The 21,546-nt window shown below is 45.9% G+C and overlaps 1 protein-coding gene across 4 annotated transcripts in view; it reads right to left on the bottom strand.

The window, feature by feature from the left end:
• Sulf1 (sulfatase 1) overlaps window positions 1-21,546 on the bottom strand; it is a 168,565-nt gene that overhangs the window by 15,023 nt on the left and 131,996 nt on the right. For all 4 annotated transcript variants that reach the window (XM_057790626.1, XM_057790625.1, XM_057790628.1 and 1 more), the window contains 7 exons: window positions 21,310-21,439; window positions 8,524-8,740; window positions 5,806-6,058; window positions 3,898-3,994; window positions 2,805-2,899; window positions 2,445-2,510; window positions 978-1,153 (listed from right to left, as the gene is read on the bottom strand). In XM_057790626.1, the coding sequence (XP_057646609.1) occupies window positions 978-1,153; window positions 2,445-2,510; window positions 2,805-2,899; window positions 3,898-3,994; window positions 5,806-6,058; window positions 8,524-8,740; window positions 21,310-21,439 (1,034 nt within the window). The remainder of the gene's footprint in view (window positions 1-977; window positions 1,154-2,444; window positions 2,511-2,804; window positions 2,900-3,897; window positions 3,995-5,805; window positions 6,059-8,523; window positions 8,741-21,309; window positions 21,440-21,546) is intronic.

Below are 21,546 nucleotides of genomic sequence, written 5' to 3'. Positions count from 1 at the left end.
CAAATGCTTCAGTCACAGTTTCCTTCATTCCATGGCTACAAAGTGTAATTATTTTGCTTGGCTCATTTCCTTACCTGCCTTCCCCTTCCCACTAGAACACACAGGCAAAGACAGACACAACTCAAGCAGAGGCAGGGCTGAGAGGCATAAGCTGCCCGGAGCAAGTCCACCATCTCAGGGGACCTCCAGTTTGGAAGCTGCCTGGCTGCCGTCCACTGACCCTTGGAAGAGTGGGGTTTTTATCTGTGCTCCTGGTCAGCCTTCAGTCAAGGCTACTAGACTTTGGGCATGATCCCTCTACTGCTGTGAGCACCATGCAGAGAACAGAGAAACAAAAGCATTCTTCAAAAGGACACAGATATTCCGTATCTTCTGCCATCCCAGACAAAATGGAAGACTTTTATGGACCCCCATGGTCAAAGGGGCACAGGATAAGGAGGGTGTGGGCCCTGCACTGATATTATCTTTACTGTGTTTTTATTCCTTTTAAGGCACATGAGTTAGAGTTAGGGCAGAAACCAATTTCGTTCAGGCAAAACTGCCCAGGTGTTTATTTCTACTGACCTGGGTGGGTTTATTGGGAAGTAACCACCTTGGGAAGCCTCTGTGTGAGACCTCAAGGTATCTCTCAACAGAAAAACCAAATCTTTCTAGGAATCAAAACCAGTACATCTGTAACCCCAGCATTTGAGAGGGTGAGCCAGGAAGACTGTAAATGGAAGGTCAACCTGGCCTACATAGTTCTTGGCCAGCTGAGAATTCATAGTAAGACGGCATCTTCAAAACAACAACAAGAAAAAAATAGATTCTAAAGGAAAAATTGTTTCCTAACAAAACGATCTGAGCACAGACCAATACGGCATTTTCCTTTGGATCACCCTGGGCTGCTGTGTTCTCTGTAGGATTCTTAGCCTACGTTCGTACAGTAGTAGAGGTGCTCCCTATACTTCTGGAGGAGGTGCCGCTGGGGGACTTACGGTTCCAGAAGGGGGCGGTCTGCCAGTGGTTGTTGTCATGTGTGAAGCAGGTGAGCCCAGGCAGGCTGCACTCCTCCCCCTTTCTCTGGCGTTTCTTCTCCTTCCTCGCCTTCTTCCTCCGGCGGTTCTCCTTGAAGAGCTGCAGTTTGCTGTCCACCTCCTGGGCAGCAGCCTCCCTAGACCAAGACCAGGAACTATTTTGACGACCAGAAAGGACTTTACGAAAAGCTTTGCACAAACGTGTACATGGATGACACACAAGTGTACATGGAACACAACCTCAGGTGACCTCTGGTTCTCATAGACAGCTTCAAATATAGCCGGTGTCACAGAGGCAAACTCACTGAGTGAGAGTTCTCCCATAACTTTAGTAAGCCTGACAGTTACTTGTTCTGAAGCATTGATGGAGATAAACGTTGGCATGAGTCAGTGCATGACAACCCACGGACAGTGATGTGCTCTCCTGGGAGCTCTGTACCTGTCAGGCAGCCACAGAGTCAATGAATTGTTAGTTGGATGGGATGGCTTAATAGGTGGATTAAAAACCATTTGGCAAATTATATATGATACATTTTTAAAATAAGTATTTTATCATGTTTTTTCTTTAAAATATTTATGTTTTTGGAATTCCAAATTTCATCCATGTATATGAGATATGATCATATCCACCTCCTGCTTGCCCCCGCCAGATCTCCCTCCACACATCCTCTTCCCAACTTCATCTCTCTCCCTTCCTTCCTTCCTTCCTTCCTTCCTTCCTTCCTTCCTTCCTTCCTTCCTTCCTTCCTTCCTTCCTTCTTTCCTTCCTTCCTTCCTTCCTTCCTTCCTTCCTTCCTTCCTTCCTTCCTTCCTTCCTTCCTTCCTTCCTTCCTTCCTACAAGGTTCATTAGTGCTGCCCATATGTGCAGGGGTGGGGGCCATCCACTGGAGCATGGGCAACCCACCAGTGACCACACCCCTACAGAAGAATGATTCTTCCTCTGCTCCTCAGGGGTGGGCCTCCTGAGCTCCGCCCTCACCCATGCCAGCACTGTGGTTGGCTTGATCACATGCCTGCAATCACTACTGCTGAGTTCAGGAAAGCAACAGCCAAGTCACATTTCAAGGACAGTATTTCACAGCGCTCCTCATCCTCTTCCAACACATCCACGCTTTTGACTTCCCTGAGCCTTGGCAGGTGATTTGTTTTTCCACATAGTTTAAAGTTTGTCAGTACTCAAACACAAATGCTCTTACAACTTTTGCTATCACTTTAATGTCCGCGTGCTTCCTTACATTCCGAGAGGTCAGCACTATTGTGGGCTACTCTGATGAACACCCTAATTTAGTCCAGGTCTGGTTACTCTCCATTGATCCCCACAGAGGACCAGGCATGGAGGAGAAGTCCCTGTGGAACACAGGGGTCCCTCCAGTCACTGTGGACAGTCCCTGACTCCTGGCAAACGTGACAAACGCGGAGTTACTCACTTGAAAGGGTGAAGATGATTTTTTAACTTCTCTTGCCTTTTCACACCTTTCTCCTTGTTGTAATAGCTGCAGGCCAGAAGATTAAAAAGTCAGTCAGTCTCTCATTGAAATATATATATATTATATATATATATCATAGATATATCTATATCTATATATCCCTTCATTTGATTAAATGGCTCATTACACACACACACACACACACACATTAAGTGGATGAATAGTTTGACTTAAGTAGATGAGACCAATATGCTTTATGGCGATGGATTCATGTACGGCATTAAGAAAGAGAAGTTGGCCTCCAGCTACCCCTGGCTCGTTGGTGTCGGGAGGTGAAGTGACCCCAGGATGCGTGCTCACCTCTGCTTACCGCAGCTACATTCCTCCGGCTTCCTTTTCTTTAGGTGTCCCCTCACTTCTCTTAAATTCTTAATTTTATCTTGCAGAACTTCAATCTGGAAAACACACATTCACACAATTCCCTTCTAAGATCAGGATTTTTCTTAACAAAAGATTGTCCACTTTCTTTGCTGTTCCAGAGACCAGCTGGGAAGAGCGAGTCAGAGAACACATTTATATCCCACCTACATCCCGATCAGTGTGCCACAGAAACACTAATAGATACCTCTGCATAACTGAATATTTTTCTCAAAAATATCCAAAAGACTATTGCGTTCATCCCTGTTTTTCCCACGCTTGCTTTCAGTAGGACTATTGCTATGTAACTAGAGGAAGATAAATACCTTGGTAGATTTTCCAGTTTTTTTTTTTTAATATAAAATAGTTTTAAATACCTTGGTAGATTTTCCAGTTTTTTTTTTTAATATAAAATAGTTTTAAATACCTTGGTAGATTTTCCAGTTTTTTTTTAAATATAAAATAGTTTTTACAAGAGCTTTAATTTTTTAATTTCATTGAAATTCAATTGAAATTCTAAATAATATAAACAAGTTATCATACAAATGAATACTTAGAATGCCAAAAGACAGAAGCCATAATTTTATTTAGTGTCCTCTAGAATACAGCATATACTCAATATCTGTGTGATCACTCGTGGGAAAATACTAAAGCACTGTGCTCATAAAAGGAATTTGGGTGAGGACTTTGGATTTCTCAGTTTTTAGGCAATTACGAAAAGGAGGATGGGTACACACAGAATGTTCATCCTTTACAGCAGCTAGGCAGCTGAGCATAGAAGCACAACAGGGTTAGACTGAGCACACAGCCACGCGGATGGCTTTCTGTGCACACAGCCATGCGGATGGCTTTCTGTGCACACAGCCATGTGAATGGCTTTCTGAGCACACGGCCACTTGAATGGCTTTCCAAGCACTCAGCCATGTGGACCCCTTTCCATGTTTTCGCATGCTTGTGGTGCTGGGCTAGAACTAAGGTCCTTATTTACGACTATCAAGCTCTCTCTCACCAAGCTCTATCCCAGCCCAACACTGACCTCTTTATCGATGTAGGCCTTATGGTCCTTCCACGCTCTGGCCGACTGGTACAGCTCTCTCTCACAATGGATTGTGTCATTTGAAAGGATGAAGCATCTGAAAACCAAACAGGACCAAGAGAAACAGACTTATGGTCTAGTATCAGGAAACACCAGAGCTAGCAAAGAGAACTCAATACCTTTCAACCTCTTCGTATAGATACAAGCACCAAGCTTAGAACTGATTCTACACAAGGGTAAAGGAGAATGCATCTTGGCCAGTGGCCGGATGAAGGGTGGGTCACTGCTTGTGACTAGGTCATCCCCCAGAACACCTTGTTGTTGCTTTTCATATTCATCATCCCTTGAATAAACTCCACTCTCCAACTCAAGCTTTTAAAGTGTGTGTGTGTGTGTGTGTGTATGGATTTTCAGTCACAAATGCAAAATGACTTATTGGAAGAAACATATTATTCCGTTATTTTGCCTTTTAAAAATACCTCAAGTATCTCCACTTACACTCTGATATTTTCCTTTTCCTGTTTTGCCATGCTAAGGCTCTAACCTGGGTCTCTGGCTGGACAAGTATTTTACACTGAGCTGAACTAGACCCTCAGCTTCTCCATTTAGGGTTCTCTCTCTCTCTCTCTCTCTCTCTGAATTTTTGAGACACAGTCTCTGTAGCTTTGGAGCCTGTCCTGGAACTAGCTGGGCCTTGAACTCACAGAGATCTGCCTGCCTCTGCCTCCTGAGTACTGGGATTAAAGGCATGCACCACCACTGCCCAGCTAGGTCACTCTTAAGACAGTTTCATGTATCCCAGGTTGGACTTGAACTTCTGATCCTGCTGAATTCCTGAGGGCTGGGATCATAGGTGTACTACTGGATGACTAGTTTACATAGTGTGTGATCAACTCCAGATCCCAGGGCTTATTTTACCGTTTATCGAGTTTTAGTTTGTGTGTAGAGGTAGGTTTTTTTTTTTTTTTGTATGCACACCCGTTGACCAAGGACATGTAGCATCTGTGGAAGCCAGAATGGGTGTTGGATCTTCTGACACTGGGGTTACAGACAGTTGTGAGTATTTATGTGGTGCGGGGAGCCATACCTGGGTCTACCAGAAGAGCAGCCAGTGTTCTTAAGCTATGAGCCAACTCTCCAGCCCCAAATCTAGGGATTGTTGCCAACTAGGTAAATATTCTCTCAACTGAGCTAGGTCCCTAGTCCCACACACTATTAAGTTTTGAAACAAAGTAACAATCCAGGGATAGAACCGGGTGGATATGGGGGTGACTCTTAACAAATCTAAATTCTGGGTGAATTGGTACTCCATGGTGATGGCATTGGGGATAAAATGAAGATCTAATAAATTTAAAGTTATGGAAATAGTGTTTGTTTCTTGTCTGTAGGACTTCCAACCCTTTCTGTTTGCTCTTGTGAGGCAGGTCAGGTTTTTCTGTGTCTTACATACCCATTCCTAGCCCACAACCATTTTCTAGAAGTTTCTTTGGGACCCATTGTCTTTCTTCAAGGTGTATTTAGTTATGAGGCTGGATTCTGCAATGTTCTAAGTTGGGGGGGGGGGACCATGGAGCATGGATCAGTCCCCAGAATTGTTTCCACCAATTTCCAGACACTTCTGTGGGTAATAACTGGGGATAGAAACTTAACCACTAAATTAAGATATGGAAGACTTGCTCTGACTGGGTTCCTGGCCAATTAGCTAAATATGAAATGGAACGAACCCAAAGAGCATAGGGAAGTTGCTGCTGGTTCCAGCTTCTCCCTGCTTCCCCGTGCCCCTTGCTGTGCAGACAAGCCTCTGGGCATTGCTGAGTGCTAACTACTTTCTGCCAAGCCCACATAGTGCCTGTATGGGGTGTGAGGTAACGCTGACCTCCACCCTGGGAACTACAGAAGCCGACTCACTTGTGTGTCACACGGACAGTGGTGGGCAGCCCCACCGCGTCGTTGCTATGGGCCAGCATCTCATTCCTGACATCACCAGCAGCAGCCTGAGGGCCTCCCAGCCCCTGGTGGCCCTCATCGTGGCGCTTAGCAATGCTCCTCGGGGGTAACACTTGCAGTTCTTCTTCTTCCAGATTTATGTCGTATATTTCGCCTTCAAATTCGACAGACAGGGACCGAGTCTGCCGTGTGTGCACAAATCTGGGCTTATATTCTGGAATGAGAGGAAAAGTCACAATACAGATTAGCTGTGCACGTGGGAGGGAAAACAACATCATCCATTGCCTTGGGGTCTTAGGGAGGGACAGCCAGTGCCAGCTTCATTGACACCTTGGGACCTGGGATAGCTCCTGAAACCACGGGGCAAAAGCAGGCTGTCTACCGGTTGTGTCCTGTGATAGGCGTCACACTGCTATGGCCTCAGGCCCTTCTCCCATCAATCGCAGGCTATGTGGTTTCACATCTAGTTTTCAACATGAATGGCTCTAAGCTATGGCAGTTAACGAAGAACTGTATGTTCCCCGTTTGTTATTTATAATGACTAGCTTTTTCCTTAGCTTTAATTGTCCTTAGGATACCGTAGATCTATCTTGAATCCATAATCTTGATATGTGATATTGTCATAATGGTCCTTACATGAAAGAACTCATGAGATACCAAACATGAATTGGTGCGATCAGCCACGGTTTCAGAAGAGAGAACCGAAGCCCTGAGTTTTGCTTGCCTTTCCCTGGGCTCCAGCCGGGATGGGTGTGTGAGCTTACATCTCACTGCTGCCTTGGGCTGCCTTTTCAAGCGGATGAATGCCCTCAACACCTTGTGTTCACACAAATACAGGGGGGTGCTCTAGAAATAGTAAATCTGTGAATGCTTGCATCGGCCAGGTAACATTTAAACACACAAGGCGAAGAGTAAGGGTCATCGTGCGTCAGGACCGTGGGATGGTACACCTCATGCTCACTGGGTCCCGGAGGAGAGATTTGGCGTGTAAGCTCTGACCTTTGTTTACACACTCCCCTGGCAGAGATAGGGCAATGGGAATTGTCAGCCTCCTCCAGGGGAGACTGCTCCCTTGGTTCCCAGGTGAGGAGGTGGCCCCCATGACAGAGGATGACATTCATAGCCATCATGTCAGGGAAAGGGGAAACCCACTCCTGTTCGAAATCACATGAGAATCCACACAGTGAGAACTTTCTGGAAGGGAAGAGTGCCCCTGTTACTAAGTGAGATGTTTGGGTCAGGGTGGCTGTGTTGGAGGTGATTTTCTTGTGTAGTTTGAATATGATCAGTGATGGAGGTGGGTCATCTTTCTATCTGTTGTTTCATTGGTTAAGTAATAAAGAAACTGCCTTGGCCCCTTTAATAGGACAGAAAATTAGGTGGGTGGAGTAAACAGATAGAATGCTGGGAGAAAGAAGCCGAGTCAGGAGTCGCCATGATTCTCCCACTCCAGACTGACACAGGTTAAGGTCTTTCCTGGTAAGCCAGCTCATGGGCTATACAAAATATTAGAAATGGGTTAGATCAATATGTAAGAGCTAGCCAATAAGAGACTAGAACTAATGGGCCAGGCAGTGTTCAAAAGAATACAGTTTCCGTGTAATTATTTCGGGGCATAAGCTAGCCATGTGGGCGGCTGGGTGCTGGGGACGCAGCCCCGCCGCTCCTATTACAACAGATCAGGATCCTTCCAGAAAGAAAGACAAACCCATAACTCCGTGGGGTTTTAGGGGAGGGTTTTGAGACAGGGTTTCTCCATGTAGTCTTGACTGTCCTGGTACTCATTTTGTAGATCAAGCTGGCCTCGAACTCAAATGGTGTGCACCACCACCGCTGGCCAACTCGGTGGTTCTGAACTTTTTTGGTTATGAACCTCTTTAAGATTTGTGGGGGCAAAGAAAAAAATTATGGAAGTAAACAATAGTCAAATTTGGATAAAAATCAGGTATTTGTGATCCTAAAGTCCATTCTGTTCAGCACAAAATGTCCTATGATTTTCTTGAACGATTTGTGTCCAACTCTTGGACACAGGTTTAAAGATAACTTTCCTAACAGAAGTCACCACAGAGTCAATTCTCACACATGCCACTAGGTGGCACTAGACTCACACACTTCAATGGATGGCTGCCGGGTTTGTTTTTGTTTTTGTTTTTCTGTAAATCTATAACCCCACGTGTCAATCAGCTACCTGAGAGTTTTTAGGACAGAAATTGTCAGCAGTTTGACAACATTTAAAGGTACAAATACAGTCTAAAACATGAAAAATATGCCTTTAAAAACTACTCCTGTCTTTTCTTCTCAGGTTCAAACACACATGAACTGATAACCTGAAGTTTAACTTTTAAAGCAACTTAAGGCAGACAGACATATCAGGGCATTACCATGAAGGTTCAGTAAATGAAACGGACCTAAACCACCCACCCTGGTCTGGCAGAATATCCACTGCAGCTCTTTCTTTTTTTCATTCCTGCCGCTCTGCGGCCTGAGGGGATTTTCATTCTATGCTAAGCGAAAATATTTGCAAAGTAAAATTTCTAACCCATCTTTACTATCTTGCTTTAAACGGAACAATGATTTTGCTTTTATTCTGAAATCTAGCCTACCAGTAATAATATCTAAGTCGCACCGGGAGTGGGAGGGTCTCAATAGCGCTTGCGCCTGCCACGAGGTATGGCTTACTTGGTGTTCCTTGGTTCCTCAGGAACTGCCTTTGATTCTTTCTCTGGCTTCTGCTGGATCGATAACCAGATTCCCTACAATGGCACTCTTTGTCTTTGTCGTGCAAGCCGCGAGAGTAGAGGTTGCGCGTGCTCTGACGGACGGTGAGCAGGTCGCTGGGTCCCTTACACTTGTGGATTCGAAGCTTGCCAGATGTATCCTCGATGCATTGCCACTTCTGCAAAAGCCAGCGGGAAGCAGTTGGCGATGCTGAGCCAGGTGGTATTTATTAAGTACTCTAGCACTAGGGTCCCCCCCCCACACACACACACTGGTAATACCATTAAGGGGTATGAATGAAAAGGGACACGCTTTTAAGTGACCCCGCAGTAACTCTGCTCTCGGTCCCATTTCTTTCGGGGCAGTCACATACAGATGATAATGAAATCACTGGAAATCAGAACTGTCTCAGTGACACGAGAGCTGAACGCTGATAAATGAATCCTCCGCACCCAGACTAAACAGTCTTGAATGGAGCACGTTAAAGCCCTTAGTGTCCCAAGACACAGAGCCAGCTGTCAGAGCTGTTTCCACCAGGACCCGAAAACCGCCCCATTTGTTCTGGAAAAACAAACTTGCCTGCTTTTGTTCTCTGCCTCTGGGTTTCTAAAGCGATCCTGGGCAGAGTGGCACATGAGGGACACAGGAATTTAGTTTGAGGCCCTTACAGGCAGAGCCGACGCGGGGTATCCCAGACCTGGGCAAACTCGGCAGTCTTTCTTTTGATTTTCCTTATTCTACAAATCCTGCAGGCCCACAGCATGCGGCGCACCCCAGGGGGAAGGAGTCCACCTTCCCAGAAAACGCAAACAGGAAGTCGCTCCCACAGCATGCGGCGCACCCCCCAGGGGGATGGAGTCCACTTTCCCAGAAAAAAAACGCAGCCGGGAGGTCACAGTGGGCTCCTAGCTCCTGTTTTGTACAGGGCTATGGGACCGCCGCTGCAGGTTCAGGCTTCTGAAGCGCCATCTCCTTACTCCGGGAGACCCCTCAGAAGCTCCACTCCACGTGAAAGCCCTAAAATACTCGTTGGTTAGCAGGGAGAATCCTGGCCTTCATTTGCGGTTGATCTATCAGCTGAGTGAGTAGGGTTGGGCACCAGTAAGGTTAAACGTATCCTTCTCTCTCTCCCACATACAAGCACTACCTGGGTACAAATACATATTTCAATGCACAGGTTTCTGATTTGTGTCGGGGCCATCTACTTGTGCTCTAGAGAAGCATGCCGGCTGTGTCACGTATAATGCCAAATAAGTTATGTCTAAAAAGGCCACCCACTCTAGCCCCATCTATGGGGATCGTGTATCTCCCACATGTCCCTGATAAGGCAATACCTTTGGGAGGTGTCTCAGAAGCAAAACTTTTAATGTGAGAAAGGTAAAGTTTGACCAAGGGTTGATGGGGTTTGTTAGCAGATAAATGAAATGTGTCTACAACGGTACCTAAACCTCCACAGTGACAAGGGCCTTACAGTCACCATTCACTTTCCATTACGGGAATTGTTTGTCTTTGGTATATGTTTAATTGTAGAGCTGGACCCCAAGTATCTAGAGCTCACTCTATGGTTCCACGTTAGCCCTCGCTACTCCTGGGGTTGCCAGATGATCACGTCCAGCCATGTTAGGTTTGTCTTCTTTCAGCGCTTGCCTGGAATGCTTCGAAGGTTCAATATCTCTACCCAGAAAAGGAGGTTGTCTAAGAGAATGCAACTACCTGCGAAGTAAGCCATGAAAAGGCAACACAAATCACAACAATGTAAGAACTAAGCTGCCGAACGAAGGTTTAACTTAAAACGTGGGGGTTGGAGATATGGCTCTGTGACTTAGTCCTTTCTGCTCTTCTAGAGGCCCGGGTTCAGTCTCCAGCACTCACATCAGGCAGGTCACTTCCACCTGTAACTCCAGTTCCAGGGAATCCAACACTCCCTGTACTCCCTGAGCACCAGGCACAAGTGTGGCGCACATAAACTCACACAAGTACAATACACACCCTAAAATAAATCAGCAAATCTTAAAAGACAACTGAAGTCAATCGATCCTGGTGACTGACGCTTGTAATCTCAGCACTCAAGAAGCAGAGGCAGGAGGATTGCTGTCTAGGGGCAGCCTGGATTGTTTAAGTATCAAACACACAACCATACGAGAATATACAATCAATTTGATTGGGTCCAAAGGAGCCATGTCACACGAGTAAGTCCACACTTTGGATACCGGCACCTGCAACAAGTCCTAAGTGATTTTAATACATCGTTCAAGGACCTGTTTGTAGCTGGAATCCACGGGGGAAGCAGAAGGAGAGTACGGAAGTTTTAGACGCTCAGGTGCTTCAGTCTTTGTGAAGGGCACAAATATTGTGTGCGAGGGAAAAATGCACCTAAAAGTGTGCAGATGCAATTGTCTCAAAAATGATTCCGGAAGGACAAAAACTGTGAACAGCCGTTTCTGAGTCAGGATGTGTGCTCTGTTTAAAAGCCATCAGGTTGCTTAACTCCCTCCCCAGTGAGTGGGCAAACAGCGGAGTTTTAGCTTCAGAGTCTACTCCAAGTAAAGCGAACCCACCAGTTTCCAGGCAGGATTCTATGGCACTCAGAGGAGACAACACAGAACTTGGGAAAGTGTTGTATGTGTGCAAGACAGAGAGAAAAAGAGAGAGACCCAAAAGAAATTCTGTGAGGGATCCCCCAAAAGTTCTGAGACACCCAAAAGAAGTTCTCAGAAGTTGAAAGACATCTTCACTAGGAAATAACTGTACATCGTATAGGATTCTTGTTGATGAGTACTGCCAAGACATTTCAGAGTTTGAAGATTTAGGGGTGGTGATTCGGTGTGTCTGTATGTCTGTTTCTGTCTTAAACCTAAATGGCTTACGATGCAGCCACCACCTGGATAACAACCAGAGCCAGCATTTGCAATATCTGAGGCCTGCAGAAGCAGGAGTGGGCAGTGACACCTTTCACAACAAAATGTAACTCTGAACAGTACTCCAGCATTGGCCACGTAGAAAAACGGGGCTGATCATTCTATTCCTAAAAACCAACGTCCCAATTCACACCCTTTCTGGTACAAACAGCAATCACTTCCGAAGCTTGGTCTCAGCTCCTGGGCTCAAGGGAGGCTCCCGCCTCAGCCTCTTGTAATGGGGACTGTCGGTTTGTACCATCATGCGTGGCCAAATAAGTTCCTGCTGGACCCTAGGGCTGTGGTGCAAGCTTTCTAATGTTCTTGGCCACAGCACATAAGAGGTTTCCCGCATTTTCTGTTCAGCTCAGCGGAGCTGATAGTACAAGTAGATTCTTGTAGGACGCAAAGGTGTGTGTAGAATTTCCAGTGACCGCCTCTTTGGAATCTAACCCATTTTGCCATCAGCCAAATTCCTCATAGATTTCCTGTGAAAAAGGAATGGGAGTGCCTTCCGGAGGCGTCTGCTTAAGAATCTTGGTGTCTGGTACTATCTCTGGAGCAGACAATGATTCACACAAGACCAAATACACATATCTGCATGTGTCGAATGCTCGTGCATGAGTACACACTTCCACACATGCACGTGCACACACCCCACAGCCAAGACTTGCATACACACACACACACACACACAGTTAGTAAGGCAATAGTCTTTGACAAAAGTGTCAGTTAGCTTTACTGGGAAGGAAGAAGCCACAGACCCCTCTGCGTAGCGTAATTAGCTGGAGGCTCAGGTAATCTTCTCAAGGCACGCATACTAGGAATTTCAATGAAACAGAACCACCACTTCTGTGCCTCTTACCATGACCATTCTTATGACTGTGCAATAAAGCCTTGAAGCGGCTGCTGTTAGCATGGCAGCTTCACCGGGTGAGTTTATACATAGGTGGAAAGAGAGGCAGAGAGCTTTTCAAAGGACTGTTCTGAAATTAAAACTACAAGCTGTTCAATGGTCGAAACAAGAGAAGGCGTTTGCCTCCCAGTTCCTCTGGGAGGCTCAACTTGAATTGGGCGGAGGCACCTGCTGATGGGAAGTGGAGTCTGCTGTGTTCATTCAACAAGCACCCTGCAGAAGCATGGCTGTCCCTGGTTGGCTTTGATCTAATCAAATCCTGAGGCTCCCAAGCAAATCAATTCATGGCTTTCTCCACCTGTGTGCAACGCAGCAGCCATTCACCTGCTTTCTGGAATTACAATTCTCATTCTGCTCTCTGAATTTTAAGTTTGTGTCCCTAACTTGCCATACACTCCTCCCTCACAGGGTTCTGGATACTGTCAGCGAGGTGCTGGATGAAATTATTTGTGGCATCTCTTCAGTTGTTTTAGCCTCCCCAACAACCCTGACTTGGAATTAGGGACAAGGACCATGTGTCATGTTCCCAAGTGGTCCCCCAAAGTTCTCTCGGTGGAGAATCGCTGAGTTGGGTAGTCATGTGTGCAGGCCGTTGGTTGTTTCCGCCTGCCTGTGTGTAAACAGCACCAAGGAAGAAGGCGGGGTCAGTGCACAGGACCCAAGAATACCACACATAGCTAAGACTCACAGAATGGAGCCAAGTGAGAAAAACATCCCCTGCCTTTTGAAACATTTTCATTCTTTACCATCAACACTGCTGAGTGCTTGCTTGAAGCTAGGAGCTGGTTACATGAATTTCCTCTTGCAGTCCTTATAACTTACCCAATGTGTTGCCTCTGCTCCTTCACCAAAGCAGGAAATGTTACCGATAGCCTGTCCTGGGCTTAGGAAGGGTTTTATTTACATATAAGAGGAGCTTGACAGAAAGCACTGCCTTATATGTTAGAGAAGCTGGGAGTTCCACAGAATCCACTTCTCAGTTCTCAGGAGTCCTGATCAAGGCTGCATGCCAGGGAGCTGGGTGGGGCAGGAGTATGAGTGGAGACCACAGCCCAGGGACAGCCTCCCTGTGAAGGCGCTCTGCTCAGTGAATGCTGGAGTTACTGCAGCTTTTTCCTGCATTTCGATGTGTTGTTCTTAATTGAGGTGGAGGTGATGTGAACTTGAAACACAGTAGCCATCTTTAATAAACAGAACTATTGGGTGGGGCGTCTGAAAACCTCTAGGACTTTGAGCAAACAATAGAATCCCGGTTTTCTTCCAGACTCTGCATCTGGTAAAACAATACCTCACTGTCTTACTCCTAAAGATGTGTTCCAAAAATTATTGAGTGCTTTGGGTTCTAAAGAGAAGATGTAGTACGTGACCCAGGCCAGTGCTATAGAAGTTGCTTTTTAAAAGTGTGTACCTAGTCACTGGACAACCTATTCTCTGGCTATAAATTCTGGAATATAGCAGCTTTTTTTGTTTTTTTTTTTTTGTTTTCAAGATAGGGTTTCTCTGTAGCTTTGGAGCCTGTCTTGGAACTAGCTCTTGTAGGCCAGGCTGGCCTCGAACTCACAGAGATCCACCTGCCTCTGCCTCCTGGGTCTTGGGATTAAAACTTGTGCCACCACTGCCCAGCTATTCTTATTTAATGGCTGACTTTTTCATTTTTAGTTTATTTAATGTGTGTGTGTGTGTGTGTGTGTGTGGTCCCCTCTATCACATGGGTTTCTAAGACAGCTCAGGTTGTCAGGCAGGGCAGCAAGTACTTTCACTCATTGTGCCCTCTCACTGGCTCATGTATATTCTTAAAAGACCAGGCTTTAATGTGCACCCCAGTGTGGTGGCTTGAATGTAATTGACCCCCATAAGCCCATAGTGGGTGGCACTCTTAGGAGGTGTGGCTTTGTTGATGTAGGCATGGGCTTACTCGAGGAAGTGTGGAGGTTTCATATATGCTCAAGATACCACCTAGTGTCTCAGTTCACTTCCTGTTGTCTGTGCAAGATGAGGAACTCTCAGCTCCTCTCCAGCACCATGTCTGCCTGCACACTGCCATGTCCCACCATGATGATAATGAACTGAACCTCTTAAACTGTAAGCCACCCAATTAAATATTTTCCTTTATAAGAGTTTCTGTGGTCATGGTGTCTCTTCTAAGTAATATGTACCCCCAGAATATCTTGGACTCAAGTGTGATCTTCCTCCCTCAGGCTCCCAAAGGCTGGTGCTATGTGGGGATGGGTTATTGGCCCAGAGAGGTCTATGGTTTTGATCCACACATATCTGGGTTTGAACATAAACTTTCAGTTCTGTTTTGGTCCCCTGATTTCTCCTTCTGAGCCTCGGTCTCTCTGTCTGTAAATTAAGTATGGAATGCCCACCACAATAGTTTGCGACGTGGTGCCTCTGGGTACTTCTGTCTGGAATAACCACTGGCTGAGCATCACGGTCCCTTCCTTCTTCATGTATCCCTCAGACTGCACAGGATGCTGTGTTTTACACCTCAGTATACACTTGCTTGATTAAGAAGCAAACAAACAAAAAATGGGCTTCAGTTTCTTTTTTCAAATATCTGCTGTTGTCCAGGGACTAGATAAAAGCTGAGTTTTATATACACAAGCTAATTCTCCAAAGTGTGTCTTCAAAAGCTGAGTTTTATATACACAAGCTAATTCTCAAAGTGTGCCTTCTTATGTGTCATAGTATAGGTCAAACCATGTCCTCTGCAATGGAATTGCTGTGGAGTAGTTCTAGGATGACCTGATTAACTTCCTGCCAGCATCAGCATCCAAAAACCAGATGTGCACTGAAATTTTCAAACTCAGTGTTGGGGACAAGTACCATATAAATGTCTCTTTCCAAATTATAACTTAGTTCAAGTCATTGCAAAATTTTCTCACAAGAGTGAACTAAAGTTTTGACCAGGAGATTTAGCTCCTGTTTCCTTGAGATGAGGGGAGCTGGATGGAGGAAGGAAAGAGGTAGAAAGGAAGGAGAAAGAAACAGAAAAGAGAACTTTCAGTGTGGACAACCATCTGCATGAGGCAATGCCGAATGTGGGGGACAGCACAGTTCTGGCACCAGGTCAAACAGGATAGTGGACAGACAAACAGCTGGAAGCATTTGGGAAGTGCTTGTTGTGGACCAGTGCATGAATCTGGGTGTCCAACTACACAGAAGTCCATGTAACCTTCACAGTGACCTCTGTGGCTAGCACGGCTGTGTCCACACAAGGGATGAAGGAACTCAGACAGTGCAGTTAAGTAACTTGCCCAAGGAAGTGTAGATAGCAGTGCACTCCCAAGGCTCCGGAGCGTGACTAGAAGAAGCATATTGGCCTAGCTCAGGGTATGGAACTTTATAGGTGGGCCTCAGGTGAGGGGAGAACATTTGAGCAGACAGAGGCAACAACTTACATGCAGTTGAGAAAGAGGGGTGAGCGGGTTTGGAAGCCAGAGGAAGCTGACGAGGCTAGGCTATCTGGATGTGATAGGATGTGATGGATATGGTACACGTTGATCAGGGTGGGGACAACTGACACAGTTTATGAATGAAGAGGTGTCCCTAACATTTCTGTCCCTGGCCTGGGCGGAACAAACATACAGAAGCGAATCATCTGAGCAGATGCAGACCGCTCAGACGTGACTTCCATGTAGGCTGGAGATGTTGGGCGGCCAGGAGGAGAAGCTGAGTAGTCTTAACCTTGTATGGACAAGACCCAGAGGCCGGGCGGTGGTGGCGCACGCCTTTAATCCCAGCACTTGGGAGGCAGAGGTAGGCGGATCTCTGTGAGTTCGAGACCAGCCTGGTCTACAAGAGCTAGTTCCAGGACAGGCTCCAAAACCACAGAGAAACCCTGTCTTGAAAAAAACCAAAAAAAAAAAGACCCAGAGCAGTAATCAGAAGTTCAACTGCCCGTGATCAGGTGATGTAAGGCGACATCACAACCCTGCTATGAATCTAACCAGAGTCTGGGGCTTCCTGGAAATAAAGTGTTCGTTTCTGGCAAACTAACAAACCCAGCCAAATCCCATTGGTAAATGTCCTTTATTCATGCCCAACGGGCAGCCGCAGTGTGAGAGGGACAGACAGACAGAAGGGTGAGCATGGGGTGAGAACCTGGACTTCAGAGCAGAGTAGTTATGTACTCAGGGAACTACATCCCAGTGTCCTTACAATCCTGGAAGCTTTCTGAATGCTGGGGCCCTCAGAGAGAGCCCATCCCCAACTTCGTATATATAAAACAGTGGAAAGGCAAGCTGAATTGTAAAGATGTTGGGATTCAACAACTCAATGAAAAGACATGAGATTGGCTCTCCTAAAACCAGAGCAAGCTGTGAAGAATCAGAGAAAACTATAAAAGGCTTCTCAGGAGTGAGTGACCAGAACCTGCCTCTCTCCTTTCTGTGGCTTCTAGTTAAGGAGGCAATGTTTCCACCTAGAGGACAAACAGGAAAAGCAACGGCCCAATAAAGCTCACTCGACATTCGTGCTCCTCCACTTGGCCTGCTCAGAAGACTCTTCCAGAAGCTTGAAAGAGACCTGACAACTAACCATCTCTTTCCTCAGCGGCGTGGGTTAATTTGTCTGGGTGGACCTGTGCATCGGCTTTTGCTTCTACAACGCAGTCAGGACTGAGAGCCATGGTTCTAGGTGGAGTTGTAGAGGGAGAGTCTACTGCCTCGGGCTGTTGTAGAGACAGTTACCCAAGGAAAGGAACCCAAGATTAAAAGTGAAGAGATGTAAATTAGCTTCGGTTTGCTGAATCAAAACTTCCTCAGTAGGAAAATGATCTCATGCAACTAGGGAATTTCTGAGTTTCATCCAATTTTGGTGTTGTCTGATTCTCGGGTTGGTGTTCTTAACACAGGGAAAACCAAACCAAAATCACAAGGGCTGGGGGTTGTGATGGAGCATGTTTGTGAAGCGAACCCTTGGGATGCTGAGGTAGAAGAACAGAGAGTTCAAGGTTAGCCTGCACTATATATGGGCACCTTGTCTCAAAGAACAAGCAGAGAGCCAAAAAAAAACCAACGCAGAAATCTCCCAGATGCCTGGTGTCGCCCACATACATTGTATCTGTCTGCTCTGTGGGCAGAAGGTACATTGATAGCTTCCAAAGCTTTCCCAGGTGAGGGCAATGTGCAACAAGAACTCGGTATCACCTTTCGATTTTACACAAGCGTGTGAGTGTGCTCACGTGGTAGTTGTATGTGTGCATACAAATGTGCTTGGGGCAGAATTCCTCACTGAGAGGGTGGTGGGAATTCACACTTTGTCTTGGATTAACGCAGAAACGTGGAAGCAATGCAAACACATATGTCCATGTTGTCACAATTAATCCCTGCTGGTGGTTGTGTGCACACAGTCAAGGAGTCATGCCAAGTGTCTGGGACTCCAGCCCGGTTTTATCCCCTGCTGGCTCCATAGGAATTCAAGCAGCAGGTAAGACTGACGGCGACAACAGCTTCACCGGGGAGAAACTGCTCCCAGTCCCTCCTCCCACGATATGCATAGGAGAGCACTTGCTCTTCACAATTCAGGGGTTGGCTTCCTCTAGTCTAGAGATGGAAAGGCTGAGACCTGGGAGAATTTAAATGGCTTGTTCAGGACCCATGACTAGGAGGCAGTGGCTACTGTATCTAGCTCAAACCTCTTAAGCCCCAGTCTTTTTTCTTTAATTATGTTGTTCTATGGACTCAACATAGCTCCCTAGGTGACCAGGTAAGGATAGACACTCACTCTGGGGGCTGGGATCACGAGCAGAGAGCTGCCATGGCTGAGTTTTCTTCAGTACCCCATAAATGTCAGACCAGAGGGTGACGGCTGGAAACCTTGGCAAGAGGAGGGCACAGGCCAAATACGAAGCCAAGGATCCAGAGTGGATGCCAGGTTGGTAGTGCGTGTGCCTGGCAGGCGTGAAGCCCTGGACTCACTATCCAGTATTAGAAATAAATAAATGACTTCAAACTAGGCAGCTCTAGCCTGAACTGTCTCCTGAGCTGTCAGGCCGGTCCCAAACAACTCAACCTTCTTATTCTGGACTCTCTCTTAAGAAAGATAATCTGCAAAAAGATAATCTCCAGTGTAGCTGGATAGGAAAGCAAATGCGAGGAGATAAGGACTCTGCCCAGCTTAGAGAATCTCTACAGGAAGAAGTTCACCATTGAGGCATAGCCTGATTCTTTGTTCATTAGTTCAAGTGCTTCTGAGAGGGGCTAGCTTTGACATTCTCAAACACCCCGGTGAGGAAATCTAAGTTCAGGCTGTTCCACACGGAAAGAAAGCAACAGGGGAACGTTCTGGAGAGACTGCCAGAAAATCATTTCACGGGAACAAATTAAGTTTGGAAAACTATGAAAAAAACAAAATTAGGTTTTTAATATTGTTAATAGACAGGATGAAAGTGTGAGGCTTTTGCCAAAATAACGTGATTGTATTTATACTCTATTTGCCCTCCAGGACACAGATGGAAGTTTCGGCACAAGCCATAATAAGAAATTTCCAGAACGGTATACTGAAAGTGGCTAAGCAGTGTGCCTCATTCCAAAATCCATATCTTGCTCGCCACGCAGAGGGCTAGGATCCTAATGAGATTAGCAATCTGCAGAAGATACACTAGTGAGAATTTCCAACTCCTGAACAAAGTGCATTAGCCCGTTGAGCTAACCATCCGGGAGCTACAGAAGAATCCTGAGGTTGCCCTCATAATAATACCTAAGAGTGTCCTTGTGAGATATTGAGACGTTGAGTTAAAACGTGATGAATAGGTCTAAGCTTTTCTGTGAATCACTTGAAAACTAAGGCTGAGTAGACTAATATACGAGTATTATTTTGTCCCTTGGGCCCCTTTTCCTCCCCAACCTTTTATCCTTCAAAGTAACCCTGCAAACAAGAAAGTGAGAGGCGAGTGAGTTGGGATCAGGTTATTGATCATGACATTGCATTTAGGACACCGGGGGACCTTTTAGTAAGACCACAATGAATGAGGCCATTTGATAGTAACTAAGTGGCCCATTTCTCGTGCCTAATATCTTTAGATAAAGTTGGCTAACTATGTAAAACTCTAAAGTTCAGAGAAGTTTGTAATTAAAAAGAAATTACCCATAGGATTTCCCAGAATGTGGAAGGGAGAGACAGGTGAATCTCTTTGAGTTTGAAGCCAGTCTGGTCTACAGAGCTAGTTCCAGGACAGCCAAGACTACAGAGAAACCCTGTCATGAAGATACCAAAATACACAAAACAAAAAATACAAACAAACAAAAAACCCCTTTCTTTAGTTAAGGTAATTTATCTCGGAGAGTAGCAAGTGCCCTTTGTTTATTTGTTTAGGTTTATTTCTGTTACCTTTAATTATGTGCATATATATGAGTCTATGTGTGCGCATGTGCACCTGAGTGCAGGTTTCTTACTTAGGAGGCCCTTGGAACTGCCCAGTATGGGTGCTGGGAACTGAACTTGGGTCTTCTGAAAGAACAGTATGTACCCTTAATTGCCACGCCATTTCTCCAACCCATTGTTCTGTGTTTTCTTAATTAGACAATTCCTCTGAAATATTAGATTTGTCGTCAAACTAGCCACCTGTTTGTAAGACGGAGATTCCCGTGGCTACAGACGAGAAAGACGCACAAGTTCCGGTCAGTAGACATACACAAACATCACACACTGAGCCTGCAGGAGCCAGAAGTCTAGGGACAGTTGTATCCGTCCTTCTCTTCCTTCAGCCACCCTTCCTTCCTTCCTTCCTTCCTTCCTTCCTTCCTTCCTTCCTTCCTTCCTTCCTTCCTTCCTTCCTTCCTTCCTTCCTTCTTCCTCCCTCCCTCCCTCCCTTCCTCCCTCCCTCCCTCCCTCCCTCCCTCCCTCCCTCCCTCCCTCCCTCTCTCCCCCCTCCCTCACCCCTCCCCCTCCCTCACCCCTCCCTTCCTCCTTCCTTCCTTCCTCTCTCTTTTTTTTTTCTTTTGCCATTCTATTGGAACATGGAATTTTCCTTTAGTCTGTATAGATTTCCTTTTATTTGGCACAGTTTCCAACTAAAGAGTTTTTTAAATTATTGTTGGCCTCATGTCCCTACTTTTTTTCTTCTTCTTCTTCTTGCTTTCTCTCTGTCTTTCATTTCTGAGAAATGAAAAATTTCAGGCCATGAATCCCTGGTTGGCCTGGAATTCCTGTAGACCAGGTTGGCTTGGAACTCACAGAGGTGCACCTGCTTCTGTCTCCAGAGTGATGAGATTAAAGGTGTGCCACTATGTCCAGCCCAATTTTCTTTTATGTGATGTTAATTCATTGAATAGAGTTTTTATTTCTCACCGATAACAGATGTTATGTTGGCCAAGATTAAATTTCATAATCACAGTTGATATCAAAAAGTTTGTGAGCACTGGGTGGTAGTGGTGCACGCTTTTAATCTTAACACTTGAGAGGCAGAGACAGGTGGATCTCAGTGGGTTCAAGGCCAGCCTGGTCTACAAAGCAAATTCCAGGACATCCAGGGCTGTTTTACAGAGAAACACTGTCTCAAAAAACCATTTTTTTTTCTTTTTTGTGAGTTAAAAGTGAACATATAGACTGCTTTTCTTTCCCAGCTTTGGTATAGATCCCATCATGCACCCTGGTTAGATGACCTCTTGCTTCTGTTTAGGACAGAAAGGTCCCATCATGTCACTGCTCAGCAGACATCTCCATCGTGAGTATGTGATCTTTAGAACACAGCTAGAGGGCCCACTCCGATGGTGCCGGTGCCCTTTGGCACAGAAATACCTCCGAGAGCCATCTTTGTTAACGAGAGGGGCCTGGGTGGCGATGACAGGTGACAGTCCTGGAGGGGCAGAGCTGTCACTGCATTTGCCCTCATCACCCCATGGAAACCTTAGGGTTACACCGATGTCTAAAACTTGTTTATCTTAGAGGGAGCCCAGGAGGGGTGGAGAAAAGAGCTGCTGCACTCACCTGCCCAGGCTGCTCACATGCTGTCTGGTATCTGGCCTGCTGGCACAGTTCCTTGACCCTCTCATATTTGGGCAAGTGGTTTGACTGTTGGATATTCTTGCTGGCTTCCTCCTTCTTTCGTAAAAATTTCCTTTGACAGAAAGAAGAAAGCGTTTTACTGGAGAAGCACCCGGTCACCTTCCTGATTCCCTCCCGTCCTCCTTCCCTTGTCAGCAGTTCCTCATTCCCTCAGACAGG

The sequence above is a fragment of the Chionomys nivalis genome, chromosome 16 (assembly GCF_950005125.1).
Source record: "Chionomys nivalis chromosome 16, mChiNiv1.1, whole genome shotgun sequence".
Lineage (NCBI taxonomy): Eukaryota > Metazoa > Chordata > Mammalia > Rodentia > Cricetidae > Chionomys > Chionomys nivalis.
This window is presented reverse-complemented; position numbering and strand designations above follow the sequence as displayed.